Source organism: Balaenoptera physalus (genome assembly GCF_965194825.1).
Source record: "Balaenoptera physalus genome assembly, chromosome: 19".
Classification (NCBI taxonomy): Eukaryota; Metazoa; Chordata; class Mammalia; order Artiodactyla; family Balaenopteridae; genus Balaenoptera; species Balaenoptera physalus.
In genome coordinates, this window is record NC_138900.1 from 40,330,510 (window position 1) to 40,351,866 (window position 21,357).

A 21,357-nucleotide genomic window follows, 5' to 3' on the forward strand; every position below is an offset into this window, starting at 1 on the left:
AAACGGGACTGTCCCAGCAAAGCAGGCAGGAAGTTGGTCATCCTACCTCAGGCCAAAGAAGTGGCTGGTGGTGCTGAGACTGCAGAACTGGAACTGCCTTTAAATAGGCATTTGGAACCTTTGTACGGTTGTCCCTTGGTATCCGTGGGGGACTGGTTCCAGGACCGCTGGGGATACCAAAACCCACCGATGCTCAAGTCCCTTATGTAAAAAGGCGAGCATTTTGAATACAGCGGACCCTGCATGTCAGCCGATTGGTTGAATCCTCAGACGTGAAACCCAGGGATATGGAGGGCCGACTGTACTGACTTACGCTGCAGCTTCCTGGAGTTTATAAGCATCTATAACCGTGATTCCCCAACATCTTTTCCAAATAAGTTCTTTCATCTTTATTTTTGTAAAAAAACAAAAACAACAAAGTCGCCACCAAGCAAAGGACAACTCACTAGCAAGGCCTTGCTTTCCCTCCCTCCCTCCCTCCCTCATGTCCCAGGTGCCTGATTAACAGTGTCAAGGAGGCAGTAGGCATTGATGTTAGCTTTTCCCAAAGGGAAAACTACAAACAAGGGCTTGGGAAAGGGAGGGAAACCTGGATAAGTTTTTCATCACTGAGAAGTCACTTAAAACTGATTTGTTTAAAATAACTGGTATGTCTGAAATGTAGGAAAGGAAGACCATGCTGTCAGCATCATAACCCTCTTTCGACAAGTTTCCCTACAAGTGACATGCTGGCTTGGGGGAGGGTCAGGCCAGGATTATGTTTTAAGGAATCAGAACGGTTTCGTGAATTTGCTCAGCTTCCCAGAACAAAAACAGAGATAAATAATTGCTGCTTGTTAGGCTCATTCTATGGTGGGCTGCAAGTCTGGAGTCATTGTTAGTGTATTTAGTGCCAATGAGAAGGCTGGGTCCCAGCCTTGGACACCGAAGTCATAAAGACAAAGCAGAGAGAGTCCTGTATCCCCCATCACCTTCTGCTGAATATGGAGGATGGAGAGGTCTTGGCTGTTGGCCTCTCTCCGGCCCATGTGCCTGCCAGAGGAAGGATCCTGATTCCTTGGGAGTGTGGGATGAGCCCAGGGAGTCTGACGAGCAGAGAAGAGCAAGTGTAGTCCCTTCCGGGCTGACTCCATGCAGGGCTCAGGCTTCGGGCTTGCGGGGCCACCTGCACAGGGACCAGGCTACAGCCTTCAGGCCCAGGGTGGCCCATGGCACCGGTGGTTTAGGCATAGCCGCCAGCCATCTGACTGGTGGCTGCATTGCTGCCTACTCCTCGCCAGGCTTGGAAGCTGAAGAAAGCGCTCACTCCATAGGCAATCATCACTAAACACGAAAAGAACTGAAAGAGAAGACAGCAAAGGTGAGTCTGTCCGCAGCACGGCACACGGGGCTGGGGGCTGTGACAGTGATACAAGCACCAGGAAGGTAGATGCAGACAGTGAAACCCGGGGCCCCTCAATTAACCAGAATGAGCTGCTCTGGAGCCACACCACCTCCTCCTTAACCATACACCCATTTAACCACTGTGGGGGCTGATGGGTACCAGGTTCTGGGGTGCCAACTTTATATTCTAGTGGGGGAACCATTAACCACACCAGCAAGGTGTGTCTTAGACTGAGAGGGATAACTGGACAGTGTGCTAAGAGTCACCAAGGGGTAGGAGCTACTTTATAGACACATTTCAGGGATTTAGTTTTAAAAAGGCAATGTTCAGCTACCCTAGGAGTTTTCTGGAATCAATTCATAGGTATCCCTGCACTAGCACCTAAGGCCACGTTCAGAATTTCCATGTCTCTATTCTGGTGACTGAGTTCACAGATTTCAAAACCATCCTCACCAGAAAGAGTGAGGAAACCCAAGTCCTGGTCTAACTCCCGCGCGTCCCTTCACCTCTCTTAGCCTCAGTTTCCTGGTCTGTCGAAAGGACTGGCAGTCCCTGTCCCCCTCCCCACTGAGGGAGTGGAAGGACACAGGAAGTGCCTGCAGGGGCCCGTGGGTGAGGCGTGCCGGGTACGGAGGGGATGCTGATACTTCACTGGCTACCCGACCTGGAGCCCGAGTTCGAGCTGCGTGGGACAGCCTGAGGATCTCCCAAATGGTTTAAACCAAAAGGTTTTTGTGTGTGCCTTTCTCAAGGGGGGAGGATAGAGCACTTTTAACAGATTCTCCAAGGGGACATATGACCCTAAATCATTGTAGCATGACTTACAGTAAATTTAACCCAAACTTCATTTGTGCCACCCAAGTATTTCCCAAGCATTCTGGTTCCTCAGGGTATGGCTGTTAATTATGGAAAACTGAGCCCACTGAGAGGAGGGTAATTCAGCATGTGGCAGGTGCCTGGCCTGGGACCAGGGAGCAGTGAGAGTCCAGGGGCACAGACCTTGCTTTGGCCCGTCTCCCCTGTAACTGCCGAGGGTGCCCCAGGGAGCCATACTCACGGAGGCAGCTGCACGCTGGTTATACTGCCCGGTGCCCTTCAGGGACGTCAGTTCAACCGAAGCAGAGCAGGTGATGAAGGCCGTGATGTAGAGAATGGTGGCGCCCACATTAAATATCATTAACTGGGGGTAGGTGGGGGAGAGAACAGTCTTAAGACATGAGACTCTTCCGGTAACTGTGGAACCTCCTGGTCCCCACGAGCACATCCCTTTAGTAGCCAGAACAGGGGCTGGGGCTCAAGGATGGGGATGGAGACACGTGGGTCTTTCCCACTAAAAAGGCCTCAAGAGACAGCGGTCTACACAAGGTCAGCCTGGAAGCCATATGAGCAGGGAATGTAAACATACCGAAGGCCAAGAGATGGTGCGGGTGTGGATGGGCTGCTAAAGTGACCTGGTCAGGACAGCAACAGTTCCACAAGGCAAAACCCATTCCTGATGGCAAGAGGCCAAACCAAGCCTGTCTCTGAGTGCACCAGCTGAAGAACCAGGGTCCTGCTCGTGTTGGCTCCCAGCCAGGCCCAGCCCTCCCTGTTGCCCCTGAGGACTTGGCTCTGAGGCTGGCCCACGGGGCGGGGGCGGTGGTGCCTCACGTCCCTCTCTGCCCTCAGTGGGAAGAACCTGTGTCTGCCTTTTGGCCACATCCTAGGCTCTAGGCCCCGTGTCAGACGCCAGGGTGAGGACCCCCTAAGCCAGGCTGGCAAGGAAGGGTCCTGGGCTGACAACCAGGCCCAGGCCCCATTCCCCCAACGCTTGGCCCCCGGAGCCAGTTGACACTCTTAGCAGAGATCGCAAACTGGTGGCCCTCAGGAATGTTTGGCTCATCCCATAGATTTTTAAAAAATATTACAAACATTTTAAATTTGATTTCATACGAAAACTTTGATTTCATATAAAACTTTCAATCTTAAAATATCAAGATTTGGCACCTGCATTCCCACTAACCCCTCCTGACCTATTTCACTCACGCCTCTTACCTGCGCCTGGAAGGGGGCTTGTAGCCCCTATCCCAGAAAAGCCCAATTTGGCAATCATAATTCAGCCTCCTCTAGGAGGGTGAGACACTGCCTTGCCATCATGGCCTGGGAAAGGAGCCTCCTTTCCATCAGCAGCTGTGGCTGGGCCCCAGATCAGTGCTAAGAAACACCAAGGCCCCTCCATCTCCGGAGATGTCTTTCTTCAAGGCTCCTAGGACACGAGGCAGGGGCTGGACCCTAGCCAGGAAGTCAGGCCGCCCCCTCCTCATGCCAGGATCTTCCCTCCAAGCCCAGTGCCCGCCGCAAACACCACCTGGCTCCTGCCAGTGATGTCAAGATCTAACAAACCCGGTCTGTCTTGAGGATGACTCACGTTTCCTCAGCTTCAAAAGTCATTGAATTGCAAACAATGCTGCCTAGTCCCAGCTTTGCTTGTCTTACAATCACGTGCCTCTCTTGCCTCTCTCTGCTCACTGAAAGCCTCAGACCCCAGCTGCAGGGGTTTTCCGGGTCAGAGAAAAAAGCCCTAGCAGCTTTCTCTATGTCTGGCCAGGGTACTTCCTATGGACACTCACAGCTCTGTGTGCTAAGGAGACTGACCCGGGCAAACCCGGGACACCATCCTCTGCCAGGCTGCAGGGGCCTCACCCTGCAGACAGCGGGGTGCGGGGGGTGAGATGGCACGTTGAGCCCAGCCCATCCTGCACACACCGGGCCCAGCCTCGGTGATTCCTGCCAGCTCAGCCCAACCTCCAGGCCCAGGGCTGCCAGTCAGAACCCACAGATTCAAATCCCAACTACCCCCCAAAAGGAAAAATACTTTCAAGATCCCAAATGGCCTCTGGTCTCTCCATTCAACGGCCCCTCACTTCTACTCCCTTCGTGGGAGAAAGTCAAGCCTAAGTCCTCCTGGATTCATGGCTCTCAGTGCTCAGAAAAACTGGACACCTGAACCATCAATCCTCCCTCCCCCACCCAGAGCTACAGGCCAGCAAGGACTTCAGCCAGCCCCCACCTGCCACTTCTCATTTAGGGAAGGCTGCATTGTCACAGCTACACCCAGAGGCAGAGGGGTCAGCCTGGACCCACCCCCAGGGTTCCTACCCAGACTCACCACCAGCGGCCAAGGCACCATGTATAGCTTCATGTGCAGCTGAAACAGGTAGAGGATGAAGAAGACGATTGTCACCAGCCAGAGGAAGACAGCGACAAACATCACCCAGCCATAGGCCGGGTACAGGTGGTACGGGGTGTCGGCAATCAGGGCCCACACCAGCAGCCCCAGCACCTGGAGGGAGCGAGACAGGGCCAGCGTCTCCCAGAGCCCCCAGCACTCAGGTTGGAGGCCACAGGCCAGAGGCTTCCAGGCCTTTGCCGTGGGGCGCCCTCTGCAGGACACATTTCTCATTTGCCCAAGAAAAATTTATTTGGCTCCTACTGCATACCAATACATACCAAGCCCTTGCCTGGTAACGTACTCCTTTCAGATCTCAGCTGAAATGTTACGTGCTCCAGGACACCTTCCCTGCTTCTCCAGTCTGGGTTCCAGAACCCTCTTCTGTGCTCACATGGCCCCCCAGGCACCCACCACCCAAGACTGTAATTCTGTTTCCTTCCCCAGACTGGAAGCCACAGCAGCAGTGCCATCCACCCTGCTGCCTCCAGGGTGAGACCCCTGCAGCCCCGGAGGGGTGGTGTCCCAGGCTTGCCCAGTTCCCCACGGGCAAGACAATGACTGTCCCATTCATAGGTGCATCTCAGCACCCAGTACACGACCGGAGCTTGGTCAGGGGCTTAGTAAAAGCCTCTGAAAGAAAGATGAAGTCACCAGCACACCCCTGAGGGAGGGACACACAATCACAGAGTCCCAGAGGTACAGTGACCTCTGCCTGGTGCCCTACCAAGCCCCTTCCACCCCCAGCTTCTCCGACTCTCCTAATTGCCCCTCAATACAGGTGTTACCATCCCCGCCTTACAGGTGAAACTGGGCCTCAGAAAAGCAAAAGGACCTATCACGCCATTCCTATGTGGCAGGGTGGGCCCCAACATCCCTGTAGTGTGTGTAGCGGCTAACAGCATGGCCTCCGGAGCCGACTGCCTGATTTAAAACGCACTCCCCTTACCAGCTGTGTGACACTGGGTAAGCTCACAACCACTCTGTGCTCTGGACACATCACCTGTCACATGAGTATAAAGAGCATACCTACCTCACAGGTTCAGGACCCATGGGGGTTTGTACACATGAACGAACAATTCCAGCTGGGGACGCTGTGCTGCAGGGAATTCTACACGGGTAGGTTGGCTGAACCCCCCCGCCCCAGTGGCCTCGTGGGGAATTTGGCAGGGTGGTACCTCACTTGTGGCCGTTCTAGCCTCCCCCGAGCCTCTCCTGGCCCCTTCCCTGCTGGCTGAGACCCCATAGGCCAGGATGTCCTCCTTCACCACAAGGGCATTCATTCTCCAGAATCCCTGGCCGGCAGCAGGCCTCGGGACTGGCCACTGAGAGGGAGGATCTACCGGGGGGCTGTGGAGAAAGGCTGCTTTGCTGATGAAGACACAGAGAGAGCTGTCACTCTTCTTCCCGTGGATAGCGTGTGACACCAAGGCTCCCAGTGACCTTGCCACCGACTCGAGGATGAGCCAACCATCAGTCGGATCACAGGGAAGTGGCTCAGGAGCGAAACCCACCTCTGCTGCTGGTTTGGGGGACAGAAAGTCCCCCCGCAGCAAGCTCCTAGACCAGACACAGGACAGCTGTCACCCCAGAGCAGCCAGAATGGGTGCCTGCCAGGCACCCCACCGAAGCACCCCTGTCAAGGACCAAAAGGGAAGTTTCTCTATCGATCCCCCTACACCTGTGGGGTCAGGGCAGGAACGAGCCTAGCTGAGGCCAGGAGTCCAGCAGCCCCTGTGACGACTTTCCTTTCTCCCCAGCACCTGGAAGTGAGAGGTGGAGCCCTGGGCTTGGGAGTCAGGAGCTGGGCTTTCATCCTGCCTGGGCTATGGGACGCCAGACAAGTGCCTTCCCGCTCTGTGCGGCTCACCAGGGCAACTCTAGTCCGCCTGCTAGAACGCAGGCCCCCGAGGAATCCTTCTTTGGTCATCGCCGTGTCTCCAGTGCCCGGCAGTGCCTGGCGCATAGACCTGCTCGATAAACACAGGCTCAGGAGGTAACTGGCCTCAGTTTCCTTATCCAGGAAACAGAGGTCAGACCCCCGCCCCCCCACAGGTGCTGTGTGTCACAAGAGGACGCAGGGGTGAATCGCTGAATGTGCTCCCGGCCCTGCCTCCCTCCACACAGGGGTGGGAGTGGGAGACTCGGGAAAGCGCCCACTCCCCTTTCTCTCCAGATTTTTGCACCTGCTCCTCCTCCCGTTCCGGGGTGGGGGGGGGCAGTGAGACCCCAGGGACGCCCACCCCACACTGCACCCTGCCAGCCTCCCCTGCCCTACCTCTAGCCTCTAGTGCTCTCCTCTAGCCACCACCAACAGGCTGGGTGGCCCATGGGGCCCAGTTTGCAGGCGAGGAAGGTGGGACAGGTAGCAGGGCCTTGAGGGCAGTCACACCGCTGGGGGCAGAGCCCTTACCCATGAGGACCCAGAGTGCGGGTGTCTCAGCACAGCCCCCCAACCTTTTACCACCCATCCTTAGGACACCCTGCCTGAAACAGACACATCAGCGGGGCCAAGAGCTCCCAGGGCTGGGGGAGGTCACTGTTATAAAGGAGAACAGACACTCCCGAAGCAGCAGGACGCAGGACCCTCCCAGGGGAGGACTGAGCGTGTCAGGGGCAGACAATTATCTCCTCACTTAAAGCAGGGTCCTTACAGGCCTCCATGCCATCGTGTTGCCTGGTTCCAACTATCTGAAAGGAAGTTAGAAAATGCAGTGAACTGAAAAATCAAGAAAGGATCGATCTGGGTTTACACTAATGTACACTTATAAATTGTTGGTATATTACTCATGGGCTTGGTCACAATAACCACACAATGCCCTCCAGCTGTGTGCCAGGCCTCAGGTAAGCACCTTCCCTTTTATTTCATTGACTTCCCCATAACCCTCTCAATAGTCAGTATTATGTATTATCCCCATTTTCCAAACGGAGCTCAGAGGAAAATGAGTCATCTACGGTCACGCGTGGGTAAAGGGCAGGGCAGAATTTGAACCCAGATCTGTCGTTCTCTGGAACCTGGGCTACTGAGAGTTACTTAGTGATGTATAAAAAATGAGGACACTTCGCTGGCTCCCAGGGGCGAGGCCCCGCAGGCATCCGGGCTCTCTGGTCTCTCTGCCTCGCCCTCCTGCCCAGCCCTGATTTCCAGATCGGCAAGCACAGCCTCTGGGAGACAAAGCTGCTGGATAAGCAGTGGGAATTTCTGGTGTTCCTTCTGGCCTTGCTGCCCTGGCCCTGTGCCCAGGGAGCAGCCTTGGTTTCTGCCCTCCCCCATCTCAACCAGACAGACTGGTTTTTCCCGTCCCCTCACCCCCAGCCCCAAGAATCTGCAGGAAGTGCCCCAGCCCAGGACAGGGCACCCCTACATGTGTTGACCCTCTGCTGGCCTGGGTGGCCCTGCATGGGGAGCTGGGCCCAGGCCTCATCTGCAGAAGCTCCAGGAGCCACTGGACCCCTCCCTCCTACTGTGGACCCACAGTCTAGCTGGAAGAGGCCAGAGGACTTGTCTTATAGTCCAGTACAGAACAGCAAACCCCACTGTGCAGGGGGAGGGCAGTAGGATGCCAAGGGTGGAGAGCAAGGCAGGAGGCCCCGACTCTGCCACCTGCAGGCAGGGCTTCACCCAGGCCCTCTTGCAATTCTGACACCCTCTCTGACCACAGGCCTTGCCGTGTGCATCCCTCTGGGTTCACTCATTCAACAAGTATCTGTTGAGCACCTATCACTGTGTGTGTGAGCCAAAACATGAAAAGCCCTGCTCTCCTGGCATGTGAGGGGTGAAGGGAGGGAGCCGTGTGACGAAGAGCAGAACTCTGTGCCTTTACCTCCGGGGGTCCCTGTCTCTTTTGCCTACGTGTTCATCTGTCCCCATGTTTCTCTGTGGGGGTCTACACATATATCTGCTTACTCTTAAAGGCAGACACACACACATACACATACACATACATACACAGAACCAAACCTCATCCCCTTGGTCCTTCCAAACTCTCTGAGGCCCCAGCAACACCTCCTCAGGCATGCACTTCAGATCAACAAAGAGAACGGTCTGGAAATCTTGAAGGAAAAAAAAAACCAAAAAAAACCCTGTCTTCCTGAAAACCTAAAGATTTCAGATTAGGAATTTTCTCTTTAAATGATGGCTGTCAAAAAGGTCACATTCACACATGCCCCAGGACCTTTGCACCTCCAAACAAAAATTTCTCAACGACTGGATAACAGAGATATTTTTGTTAAAAGCACCTGCAGGGTCAGAGAGGAGAGGGATTAGTCACAAATGCCTGACCAAGAGGCATTCCTCACTTAGGGTGGGCCCCAATCCAGGGACTGGAGTTCTTATAAGAGGGAAACTGGACAAAGAGACACACAGAGGGAGAACACCATGTGAAGATGGAGGCAGAGATTAGACTGATGTGTCTCCAAGCCAAGGAACACAAAGGATTGCTGGCAACCACCAGAAGCTAGGAGAGAGGCATGGGACAGACTCTCCTTCAGAGCCTCCAGGAGGAACCAACCTTGCCAACACCTTGATTTTGGACTTCTAATACTGTGAGACAATAAATTTTTGTTTTATTTTTTTATTTTTGGCCACACCACATAGCATGTGGGATCTTAGTTCCCTGACTAGGGATCAAACCCATGCCCCCCTGCAGTGGAAGCACGGAGTCTTAACCACTGGACCGCCAGGGAAGTCCCTCTGTTGTTTTTTAAGAGACCTAGTCTGTGGCATTTTGTTATGGCAGCTGTAGGAAATGAATACATCTTTCTTAGCTACTCTTTGAGTCTACGAATGGCTGTTATGATCTGATTTAACTGGGGGATGTTGGCATTAACTCTAATGGAAAGGTGGTCTATTAACTCCCTGGGTTCAAGCTCTGGCCCTGCCAACTTACTAGCTGTGTGACCTCGGGCAAGTTGCTGAACCTCTCTGTGCCTCAGTGTCATCTTCAAAATGTGCCTACCTCACAGGGTAGATGTAAATGAAGTAATATATGTAAGGTACTTAGACCAATGCCCAACATAGGCTTAACACTCGCCGTGCTCTAATGTTATCACTCTGAGAGGTCAGAACATGGGTTTCCCAATCCATTCTCTGTGGCTGGTTTCCTGCAGTAGTAATAGTGTGTGCAGTTCCTAGGGGTGTGAGGCCTTGGAGAGATAATGCATCTAATAAGCACCAGGCACAGTTCCTGGCAGATAAGGGCCCTCAGCCAGTGGGGCCCCCCCGCCCACCTTTCAGATAAGGCAGCTGGGCTTATCCAAAGGCAGGGAGGTGCGCAGGTGGTAGGGAGCAGAACCCAGTCCAGCCCCACGTTAAGACACCTCCTGCAGCTACACTCCCTCCACTCCTCACAGGCCAAGGGTCCCTGGGCAGAACCCTTCACCCCTTTAGACCTCAGTCTTCCCCCCTGTACAATGGGAGCAGGGAGGTCTGCTCAGTGTTCTCCAAGGATCCCCTAAGTCTGAGGCCTGACACTCCTCAACACAGGCCTCCTCTAGGGGGGCCCACAGCCTTCCCTCCCTTGTACTTACTGGACGGACTCCACCAATCCCATGAGCACTTGGCCAACTCCTCTCCCGCCCAAAGATGGTCACGCCAACTCTCCTTTTAATCCTCTCCACCTCCTGGGCTGAGTTAGACCCTTGTAGATTTGCCGTGTGGTCTTAGAATAGGCACCTAACCTTTCTGGTTTGTTCCTTCATCTGACACGTGAGGGGGTTGCACAAGTACACCTCTCCTGGTCACCTCATAGGTGTGTCATGCAAGTAAAATACTGTAAAGGAAAAAGTGAAAAGTTGTAGAAGTTGTGAGTGGCTAGGAGGGCTGTTAGACAGCTTAGAGGGAGTAAACCCCAGACTGCAGCGTCCACGTGGGGGACAAAACCTCAGTGCCTGGAGGCTGACATTAGGGTTTCAAACTCAGCAGCCGCCAAGGCACGCAGGTCACAGAAGTGACTAAGGTGGGCCAGGGGAGGTCTGCGGAGCTGAGAGCAGCCTGCTGGTGTCTGGGGGAACGCAGGCCAGAAGTTCAGCCAGAGCTTCAGATTTTTTTTTTTTCCGGCCGCGCCAGGCAGCATGCCGGATCTTAGTTCCCCAACCAGGGATTGAACCCATGCCCCCTGCACTGGAAGCTCAGAGTCTTAACCACTGGACCACCAGGGCAGTCCCAAGAACTTCTGATTTTTCAAGAGACGTTAGAAATCCGAATTTCTACGTGAAATCGTCAGCTTTTTAAACATTGGCAATGAAACCAAATGTTTTAGAAACAATCTGAGGGCAGGGCCCATCCAACAGCCCCCAGGACTCCCTTCTCCCCACTGCACCATCCAGAAAACTGAGGCCCAGGGGACCACGTGAACCCTTCCCGGGGTTCCCCCTCACAGGGACACATCTGGGCAGCTGAGGACACTCAGAACTTGGCCTGACCAGGCCCATACTCCACCCCCGCCCTGGCCCTTCTTGCTACAGTGAAAGGGACTTTATGGGGACAAAAAGCCACCCATTGTGTCCCAGGAGACAAAGGCGCAGGGGACAGAGGCTCCGGGTGCCTGGGTGGCCACAACAACTCCACATACCACCTCCTTCCTCCCTGTGCAGAGGGGCCGGGCTCTAGGGAAAGGCTCCTTGGAATTCCCGCTCTGTACACTATGAGCCTTCGAGAATCCTAGGCCATCACACCCCAGCTCTACAGGAGGTGCGAGGGCAGATTCAGAACCCAGCCCGAGCCAAGTGACCCGGTCTGGGGTGGTATTTAACTCGGCCAAGCCTCCCTTTTGTTACCTGAAAAGCAGGCACGTGAGTTACCAAATCGAGTCATTGAACAAACTCTCCCGAGGGCCCGCTCTCTGCCAGGCGCTGTTATAGGCCCCGAAGTGCAGGGGGGAGCCAGGCAACCAGAGTCCCCACCCACGAGCACCCAGCTCCCAGCCTGGGCTGTCAGGGAGGAGGAGGAGGATGGGAACACTGGCTCGGGGCCTGGTTCACCTCCAGGGCTTTCCAAATGCAGCCTTTATCACACTGCTTGTTATTCCTGAGTCCCGAGTCTCAGAACTAGAGATGAAAGACACTTCTGCCCCCATGGCCCCGCCGCCCCCAGAGCCCCTCATGAGGACCTCCGGCCCCTGTGTGCAGCCCGCATGTCAAGGAGCCCACTGCCACCACTCTTCCTTTGGGGTCTCTCTCAGGGTTCTAGAAAAATCTTCGCAACATGAAGCTCAAGCTGCCTCCTGCCTACCCCCTTGCTGGTTCCTATTCTGCACTCTGGGGCCAGAGACTAAGCAGGTCCCCTCTACAGAGAGGCATCCCCAAGGCATCCGCAAGGCCTTCCCTGGCTCCCAGAGCCAGCAGCAATGCACCCCCTGGGTGAGGTTCCAGAAATGAAGACCTGCTCACCTTCCTCCCTTTCCTCCCTTGGGGGTCTCCTGGTCCTCCCCAGAAAGTCAACCTGTGCCTCCCCAGCACTAAGACCCTTACAGCGACACAGAGCTTTCCTAGGAAGGCCTTAGTCCCCTTGAAAGCCCAGGTCAAGTCCAAATCCAGCCCCCCTCCAGTGCTTCACTCCCAGGAAGCCCAACTCTCTCAAGTAAAGCACTTGGCCCATTTCACGGATGAGGAAACCAAAGCTCTCGGAAGAGATGGACGTGTCCCAAGGTCATGCACGGTAAGCGTGGGGACAGTTCTGTGACCCAGTAGATAGAGACGCCCAAAGGAAGACAAAACTCCAAATCCCAGGAGGTAGGGACACTCCCTGGAGACTAATTTGTTTGGAGGAAGCATCACTGCCCTGGAGGTGGGAGCAGAGAAGAGGCAGGGGCAGTCCTTGACCCTGGGCGGAGAGGGGTGACAGAATCTTATGTTCTCAGCACCCCAGGCAGGTCCCCGTCCGGCCATCGGCCCTCCAGAGAGAGCTGGCTGCTGGGAGCGTATGAACTTCACTAGCCCCATGAGACCTGGCCTGTCTACCTGCTGGGGAACAGGGCTGCGGGGAGGGGCAGCCTAAAGTGAGGGTCTTCCTTATTCCCTGGACTTCCTTCCTCAGACACTAGCTCTAGTCCTGACTCTGTCACTTATGTTTGGGGTGACATTGAGCAAGCCCCACCCCATCTAAACTTCGAGGACAGACAAGTGACCCCATCTAGCTAATCTCATACAGGCTGGCAGATCATCTGGTATCTGACCTCTCCGCTCCTAACTGAATGAAGCTCAAACATCCCAGAACAGCCCCAGGTCTGTTCCCTAGCAACTGGGCCCTGCCTGACCTTCAGCCCTGGCCTTCCTGCTCTCACCTCTCCGTAAGACCCTGTACCACCCTGCCCTCCCACCCCTTGGGCAAACAGGAGGGGCCAGCTCAGCCCAACAGCAAAGGACCAGCTTATATCCAGGGCTGGGCTCACTGGACTGCCAAGGAAAACAGGCTCTCCCCCAACACTCAGGTTCCAAATCGCCATGGGGACCAGGGCAGGACCCCCTGCAGCTCCCTCAGACCATCTAAGAGCAGGAAATCAGGGCATAGTCCTCACTGAATTCTACCACAAACAACTCACCAGCTGACAAGGAGTAACCTACACCTGGCCCTGATTCTCCAACAGAAGCTGAGGGCATCCACCGCACGTGGACAGCTCCGCAGCCTTTACCTCTTTCCACTTACAGATGGTTAAGAAAAGGTCACTCAGACAGTAACACTGAACTCAAAGCCATTGCTTGCTGCTCTGTGATCCTGGGAAAGTGCCTTCCCCTCTCTGGGCCTGAGGGAGCCTTCAAGTGCCATCTCCATAGCTTTTGCTGCACCCATAAATGACCTGTCCTATTTTTTTACCCACTATTTTCATTTATTTGAAAGATTTTTTTGATAAGTTATTTTATTTTTTAAAATGCATAATATATATGACATGATAGGTAACAAAATGGTGTTTTTAGCATGTCTCCCTCCTCCCCTGATACTCAATTTCTTCCCTGGGGGCAACCAAGAGTGATTTCTCAAGTGTCTTGTCAAAGACTACCTAGGCATGCACACACATACACTTCAGATAGGCAAGTGTGTATATTTATATAGCCTGTGTGTATTTCTCCCAGACAAATGACAGTATTCTACACACACAGGTTTTCACCTTGCATTTTCCACTGGAGATTGTCCATCATTACATACATACAGAGCTGCCTTATTGTTTTCGTTGAGGGGTAAGAAGTTATCTTTTTACTAACTGTATCGTATGCCACCGCACAAATGTATCATAATTTATTTAACTAGTCCTCATTGATGAATGTGGATTTATCACACAAATAATAATTTTAAAAAGAAACTTTTAAATCACTAAAAAGTAGAAAACCTGCATTATCTACCACAATAGAAGCTAACTATAAAATTAAATACAACAAAAATTAACAATATTAATACATCCCAGATAGATACAGTTGTCTTCCCAGGATCCAGAGCTCCAGATTTAAATGTAAAAAGTGTTGGGAAGGCACTAAAGACACTTTAGCACCCAAATGAGGCTGTCTCCTCCAGCAATCTTCCAGGACTGTGATTGATGCAACACTTTCCAAGCCCCACATGGGAGAATTTTTCTTACCTCTAGGTGGGAAAGTCCTAACTCTGACAGTTTCCAGAAGCCAGAAAGAAAAAAGGAAAGAAAACAAGAAATTCGGCAACACAAAAATAGGTCTTTCTGACCAAAAACAAAACAAAACAAACAAGCAAACAAAAAACAAAAACCACCATTAAAAAAACCAAAAAAAAATACCCTGAGCAAAGTCAAAAAACAAACTAGGAAAAAAATATTTGCAAATCATCTAGCACTCCTAGCAATTGATAGGACAAAGACCAACAACTTAATAGAATGTGGAAAGAAGCAAACATACAAGGAAATGCAAATGGCTCTTAAACTTATTTTAAAAAGTGAGGTTCTTTAACCTCACTCATAAGAGAAATGCAAAACAATGCTACCCTGACCTGCCATTTCGCCTGTCAGATGGGAGCTGTGGGGAACAGGCACTCTACGAGAAGGCTCACTGAGGGGCACAAATGTGACCCCTATGGAGGGCATCTGACAATCTCTAACAAAATCACTAACACACATAACCTGAGCCAGTGGTCCCCCTTCCGGAAATGTACCATACAGACGCACTCAGTGGCTTGGGCGAGATCATTCACCGTGACAGAGTGTGGAACAGCAAGAGTGGAAACCCAAGTGTCTGTCAACAAAGGGACGGGCCACACAACTCACACCACAGCTGCGGGATGGGCTGCTACAGAAGCCGCAAGAGAAGTGATCACGCTTCAGGTACTGAGACGAAAAGACCTCCATGACACACTTTTAAGTGAAAAAGGAAAAGTGCAGAAGGATGTGGATAGACCATAGCCCTGGAGTAAAGTGGGGAGAGGTGGGGATCTATAGCCACATTTGCAGATCTCCTTAAAAGAAAGCCTAAAATGCTACACAGGAAACAGAGAAGAATGGGCATGGGGGTGGTCAACTCTAACCAAAAGGGACAGAGATTTTTCACGGTGCTCTTTCCCACTCTATCTTATTCTAGGCTGTTGTAAATACATTACGTATTAAAGAAATTAAGGAAATAAAAGATTAAAAAAAGAAAGATACGGGTAGCTCTATGTGCAATGATATAGAACATCCCTAGGTGTATTGCCAAGGGGGTAAAAGCGTGGCAGGGCACAGGCAGAGTGCGCCTACCTGTGTTTTGATAGGTGTTATGTGTAGAAATAACTGCACTGACTCACCCTGGAATGCCACACCCATGATGCCTCGGGGAAGGGCGGGGGATGGGGTGGGAGGAGTGACCCGACTGGGATGAGAGATTACATTTTCATTGATAATGCTTTGGACTGCTGGAACATTTTTGCCGTATGTCTGTATAATTTTTTCAAAGAATAAAAACAGGCCCATCAATAGAGAAATGGCTAAATGAGCTAGGGCCCTACCGTGACATCCTGGGGTAGCTTGAAACAGTTAGGAAGGAGGCAGACAGCGCTGCATAACATGAAGAGATGCAGGTGCCCTGGGTGTGAGAAAAGCAACCGAACAAAGGATACAGAATAAAACCATCAATGTTTTTTAAACTGCACAGGAAAAAGAACTAGAAACACCCCAACACAGCAGTTCCCTTGGGGAGAGGGGTAGGGGATCCAAGAATAACTTTAGCCTTACCTGTAATAGGTTTTTGCTTTTTAAGGATAATGTGTCCACATATTGTTACATAATTATAAATTGATTCCAAACACTCAATACACTCCTAGCCACAATAAGTGGGGCGGGTAGGCGGAGCTAACAATACAGGCACTGTTTTGCTGGGTACAGTGGAGTAGGAAGGAAGGTGGGGAGCATGCAGGGTGGGGAATGCTGCCCTAAGGAGGCTGAACCCACGAAACTCAGTGCTATGGAAAACCCTGTGAGTCCCCAGCACTGTGATCCCAATACGGCCAACCTCTGCTCACACCTCGCAGATCCCAACAACCTTGTCTAGCCAACCTAAAGAGTTGACTTTCAGCCTCTGCCCTGCCCCCAACCTGGAAAGGGGCTGCCATGCCTTGTGGGGCTGGAGAGAGTCAGGATTACCACAAGGAAGAACTTTCTCACACTCCCAGGTGCATAAGGATGGAGCAGGTAGCCTTTAGAGGGACTGAGCTCCCTGTCCCTGGAAGAATGCAAGCTCATGTTGAGGACACACCGAGGGGCCTTTGGGAGCAAGTGTAAGAGCCCTAGGATTCTACGACCCTGTGAATCCTAACTGCCCTTCGTTCTAACATATACAGCGCTAGCTAAGCCCTTTGCAGGTATCAGCTTCCACATTCCTCACAATCCCACCATCACCATTTCACAGACAAGGAAACTGAGGCTCAGGGATATTAGGGAACTTGCCCAAGATGACAGAGCCAGGATTTGAACCCAAAGCTCTCTGCTTCCACCAATACTCTCACCACCACCCATGGATCACTGTGATCAAGTGGCAGGTGAGGCTTCTGATCTGTTTATTCACCTGCCAACTGGGAATCATGTGACCACCCCCAATCCCAGGAGATAGGGCAAGAAGGAAGGACAAAAGGTGACAAACACAACCATCCTACCGACACAGGCCATTCATATGGCTTCTATGTCCTGAGCCTCAAGGATGCCTTCTGACTGCTGGGCCTTTATACGAGGTATTCCAAGGTTCATGTGCTCTGCACCTCCTTACTACCCCTTCCACATAACTAAACACTTCAGGGCCCACTTCTGTCAGGAAGCCTTCCCTAGTGGCCCTGGCCCCTGATGAGTTCCCCTTCCTGAATTTCCTCTCCTTCCCGGTCCAAAGCACCCTACCTCTCACCAAACAAACAAGCAAAGAAACAAAACAAAAAAAGGAAGCACAGCTAGAGCCAGGCTTTGGATTCTCAGATCTGAGTGCAAATCCCAGATTGACCACTCTACCCTGTGTGCCCTTGTACAAGTTCCTCAACCTCTCTGAGCCTGTTTCCTCATCAGTAAACCCAGGTAGATCACCTTTTTCCCCGGGGCTCGGGGAAGATTAAAAAAATAAGAAAGATGTGTGCACTTAATAGCGTTCACTTTATACTTACTCTATAAAGGCTCTGGGATCAGTCAAGTTAACCACACCTTCCACAAAGTTCCTTCACCCCCTAGCCACACAAAGATTTGCAGCATCAAAAGCTTCCAGGTTTTCCAGGGGAAAGTGGTGGGTTGTGGGGGGAGGTGTATGATGAATTAGGAGACTGGGATTGACATATATACACTAATACATATAAAATAGATGACTAATAAGAACCTGCTGTATTAAAAAAAAAAAAAAAAGCTTCCAGGTTTTTAATGACCAAGAGCTGTCTCTAGATCAAACTTGCCTGCTTCCATTTTTACATGCTATCTGCATAAATTCATGTTTCCCTTTTTGCCTAGGCTGCTAGGAAACTCAACAAAGAATCAACAGCCTTAAACTTGCGACAGATTCCAGATCTCCTTTTAGCTCTCTTTAAGTCAATCCCTACCCAACCCACACATACACCACCAACTTTTAAAAATATATTACGTTAACTCTTCTGTCATTATGTGACTTGATATCATACTCCATCTCATGTTCTTTCTGGAGCTAGATGGGGTGGGGGGAGCGATAAATCAGTGAACACTGAGGTTGGTTCTTCAGGACACATTTAATACTAAAATAAACAAAGAACACATCTCCTTCTCAAGAAGCTGGGGCCTTTCTACCTCCCCTTCCCACCGCCCTCCTCCCACATCTGGAACTCTTCACCAGATCCTGGGAAACAAAAGGGTCTGATGGAGAATTAGCTTTCACCTTCCCATGTACTGCCTCCTCCAGGCAGCCTTCCCTGATCCCTCCACAGGTAGCTCACCCTTTGAGCTTACAGACAAAGAGCTTCTGGAGAGCAGGCCCTGGGCCTGGGGTCTCCATCACTCCCACAACAGCACCACACCCAGTGCCCAGTAGGAGCCCAGATGAGTGTGGTAATAGAGCGCGGATCAGAAAAGTCAGGCCACTCAGGGCTTAGATCCCAGCTCTATCACTCTATGAGCTCTTGGGCAAAGAACTGACCCCTGAGCCTCAGTTTCCTCACCTGTAAAGTGGAGGAGAATATGAGAATATGAAGCTCTTGGCAGAAGGCCTGGAGCTTAGTTTGCACCTGAGTGATGGGAGCTATGATGGCTTCCCAGAAGACGTGGTGCCTGTTGAGTGGAACCCTCCTTGTCTCAGACCCAGTGGAACTGTCCGTTGCCAGAGAAACAGTTCAGGAAGCAGCTTCTCCCACAAGCCAATTGGTGAAGGCACTAAAAGGTGCAGGTCTTCAGAACTCTGATGGGAGACCCTTGTCCCCCTTCCCCCGGGCCCCAAAAGCACTGCAGGGAGGGCAGAAGAAGGCCATTCCACTCACACTCAGTCCCTGGGAGTCTAAGTGCCAAGCTCCATCCACCACAGCTCTCCAGGCCAGTCCTGCATTCCATGGACACCTCAGTGTCTACATTTGCACGATGGGACCCAGATGCTCAGCCCACGGGGATCCCTAAATCAGAGACACAAGCCTCCGCCACAGGAAGCTACCCCAGTCCTTGCAGGCACAGCAGGGCCTTCCTCTAGTTCCCCTTATTCCAAGTTTCATTGTTCAAATGCAAAAGAGGCTGACGCTCAGGTCCTGCCTACCGGGAGCTAACCCTGGGGACCCACCAGGCAGCCTCATCCTGCTCAGCCCAGCAGGGATCCCTCTGCTGTTCCAAACCCCCTAAGGCTGCGAACAGAACATGGTCACCACTTCTCGCAAGGTATTCAAGCCTTCCGCTTCTGGCCACCCAGAAACAAGTGCTTCAGCTCCAGGGTAGGGGAGCAAAATTTGCCACCCCAAAATTCATCTCTTGGCATAATAATTTTAAGCTGCTGATCTAAGAAACAGCAGACATGGGAAAAACTGAAAACCAAGGTTTCTTACCCTTTTGTAAGAAGCATTTACATGTGTAAGGGAAATCTCCATCTGTAAAGGTGTCTCCCTCACAGTACCAAGAGGTTGACCAAATCTCTAGAAACATATCCTTGGAAAAAGTAACAACTTAAATCTGCGTCACAACTGTTTACTGTGCTTTTCCTGCTCACCTCCCATAACTGGCTCCCCATCCTCAATATCCTCTTGTGTCTTTAGCTGAAGACGGTTTTTAAGGGGAGGGATTTGGCCATTTTGCGAGTTTCTCAGTTTTTCTGGGTCTTCCCCATGTGATTAAACTTTGATTTTCTCCTGTTAATCTCTCTCATGTCAATTTAACTCTTAGACCAGCCAGAAGACCTAGACGGGTAGAGGAAAATTTCTTCCTCCCCTACACTGGCTAAACCAACCTGCTGGCTACTCTCCCCACTTCCCTTCCACGTCCCCAGCCCCAAGGCTTGCCCCGCACAGTGGCCCGCCCTTTGAACACCCTTTCCCTACCTCTGCCTCAGATTTCAGTGAAGTCCCTGCTCAAAAGCCAGCTGTCCTCCATGAGCCTCCCTGGACTCAGAATTGATCATCCCTCTCCTCTGCCCTTTCTCACCCCTGGGGCTGGGACTCCCTTCCCGCTTGGCTGCTGTAACCTTCACAACCACGCGGGAGCCGAGCACTCAGCAGTGCTCCGGACCGGCTTTTCCTACCTGCAGATTTAAATTAGTCCCCAGTCGGGACCTCTCCCCCGCCCCGCCCCTCCCCTTCACAAAGAATCTGCCAGACTGCTCAGAGAGAAGTCAAAAATGTAGATTTCTGGGCTGTAGTAACTGAGATTCCAATTCCACATTTTTCCCGGGGGTGGGGACCAAGATCTACATTTTAAACCTCCGAGAGAGTCTGAGGCTGAGGTGGGGGAGGGGCCCCACAGGAAGAGATTTGAGGAATTCTGAAAGAGAGACGGCACCGGCCCAGGAGGAAGAGTGCTCACCTGCGGTAAGCAGGGAGGTTTGGTCTCGGACCCTGCCTTCAGTCCTAAACCTGGCAGCCTTGCTAGGACCCAGCAGTGGGACAGCAGGAGGTGCCCTGATGCAAAATGGATCTTGGCCCACCTCCAGTTCCCCCCAGTCCTCTGAAAACGCACCAAGCCCCTCCCACAGGGCAGCCCCCCAGCTTCCCGACTCGCCCCAGGGGTACTATGGGGAGAAAGCTAACACCCTCAAGCCTGAAATTGGTGTGTGGGGAGAGGGGTGTTCCCATCGTTCGGCCTCGGCTGGGGTCTACAAAGGGTATTGGATATAGAGGTGTCCTGCCTCTGGCTTCCCCCAAATCCCTCTCCCAGCGTTGGGCGCGGTATCTCGGCCCCAAGGGGCCAGTCAAACCGGCCGGAAACCGGCAGGTTACCCAGTGGAAGCCAGAAGGGCCGGGCTCCCGCGTGGGAGCCCATAGGGCCCTGCTGAAGGGTCTGTGCTGGACCGGATGTGCCCACTCGGTTCTGGGGTGTAGCCACGGGGAGCCGCTGGGAGCTCAGCAGAGGGTCAAATGAGAGTGACCTTTGCCTCAGGCTAGGTGCTGGAGGGCTGAGGGCTTAGTCCTGGCAGAGGGAGAGCCAGAGACAGAGAAAGAGAGAGAGAGAGAGAGAGAGAGAGAGAGAGAGAGGCAGAGAGAGAGAGAGAGAGGCGCGCGGTGATTGTGGCTTTTGTGAGAGCTTCTGTGGGTGACCTCTTGGTGACCACTTGGGAGGGAGTGATGGGGCGCTGAGGTGGGCACTCTGACATTGGTGCACCTTATGTGTGCTCGAAGAGGCGGCAACTAGGACGTCTCGGGGTGAGTGGGTTCCAGGGTGATCTCGGGGGCGTCCGTCCTAGAGGCGCCCCCGAGGAAGGAACGGCGCATCGGGGCGCATGTGAACTTGGGTTGGGGGTGTGCGAGAAGCAAAGAAAAAGGGCAGCTCTAGAGCCCCCGACCCCTCCTGGATCCCCGGGACACCCCGCCACCCCCCGGTCCCGGACCCCAGGCCCCAAGCGCGCGCTCACCAACTGCAGCAGCATGAGCGCACCGAGGCTGGAGCGCACGAAGCCCAGGTCTGGGCGCAGCGCCGAAACCGCGGCGCCGCCTCCCTGCGCCGGGCTGCTGGTCCGCGTGCTCACTTTAGACGGGAATTCAGCCATGGCGGCTCCGCTCGCCTCCAGAGGTTGCTCCCGCCGCCGTCGCCACCCCTCCCCGCGGCGGGTGCCGGCTTCTGCGCGGCTCCTCCGAGGGGACTCGCGCTCGCGATACGGCTCCCGGGGCTACGCGCGGCGTCTGGGAGAGAAGCCGGGAGCAGCCAGGTGCGGCTGG

General features: G+C 52.9%; 1 protein-coding gene and 2 long non-coding RNA genes across 3 annotated transcripts in view; 1 reads left to right on the forward strand and 2 right to left on the reverse strand.

The window, feature by feature from the left end:
- Positions 1-374: 374 nt before the first annotated feature.
- PLLP (plasmolipin) lies at positions 375-21,357 on the reverse strand. Its single transcript, XM_082437021.1, has 4 exons — positions 21,054-21,357; positions 4,533-4,706; positions 2,442-2,564; positions 375-1,339 (listed from the first exon to the last, which is right to left on the reverse strand). Exons 1-4 carry the CDS (start codon positions 21,186-21,188, stop codon positions 1,223-1,225), a joined length of 549 nt encoding a protein of 182 aa, XP_082293147.1. The 5' UTR covers positions 21,189-21,357; the 3' UTR covers positions 375-1,222.
- Positions 6,167-10,331, reverse strand: LOC309648457. Its single transcript, XR_014256667.1, has 3 exons — positions 10,122-10,331; positions 7,229-7,283; positions 6,167-6,228 (listed from the first exon to the last, which is right to left on the reverse strand). It is a non-coding gene; the product is annotated as an uncharacterized lncRNA (long non-coding RNA).
- Positions 10,371-21,357, forward strand: part of LOC309648458 — a 42,383-nt gene continuing 31,396 nt past the window's right edge. Inside the window, exon 1 of the long non-coding RNA XR_014256668.1 lies at positions 10,371-20,013. This is a non-coding gene — a long non-coding RNA (uncharacterized lncRNA). The remainder of the gene's footprint in view (positions 20,014-21,357) is intronic.

What these genes read in the sequence shown, in the direction of transcription:
- PLLP (XM_082437021.1), bottom strand. Translation starts at nt 21,188, where the DNA reads ATGGCTGAATTCCCGTCTAAAGTGAGCACGCGGACCAGCAGCCCGGCG. An exon ending in CGCTCATGCTGCTGCAGTTG is followed by an intron (nt 4,707 to 21,053) that starts GTGAGCGCGCGC and finishes CGCTCCCTCCAG; the next exon opens with GTGCTGGGGCTGCTGGTGTG. An exon ending in TGGTGCCTTGGCCGCTGGTG is followed by an intron (nt 2,565 to 4,532) that starts GTGAGTCTGGGT and finishes ACCTACCCCCAG; the next exon opens with TTAATGATATTTAATGTGGG.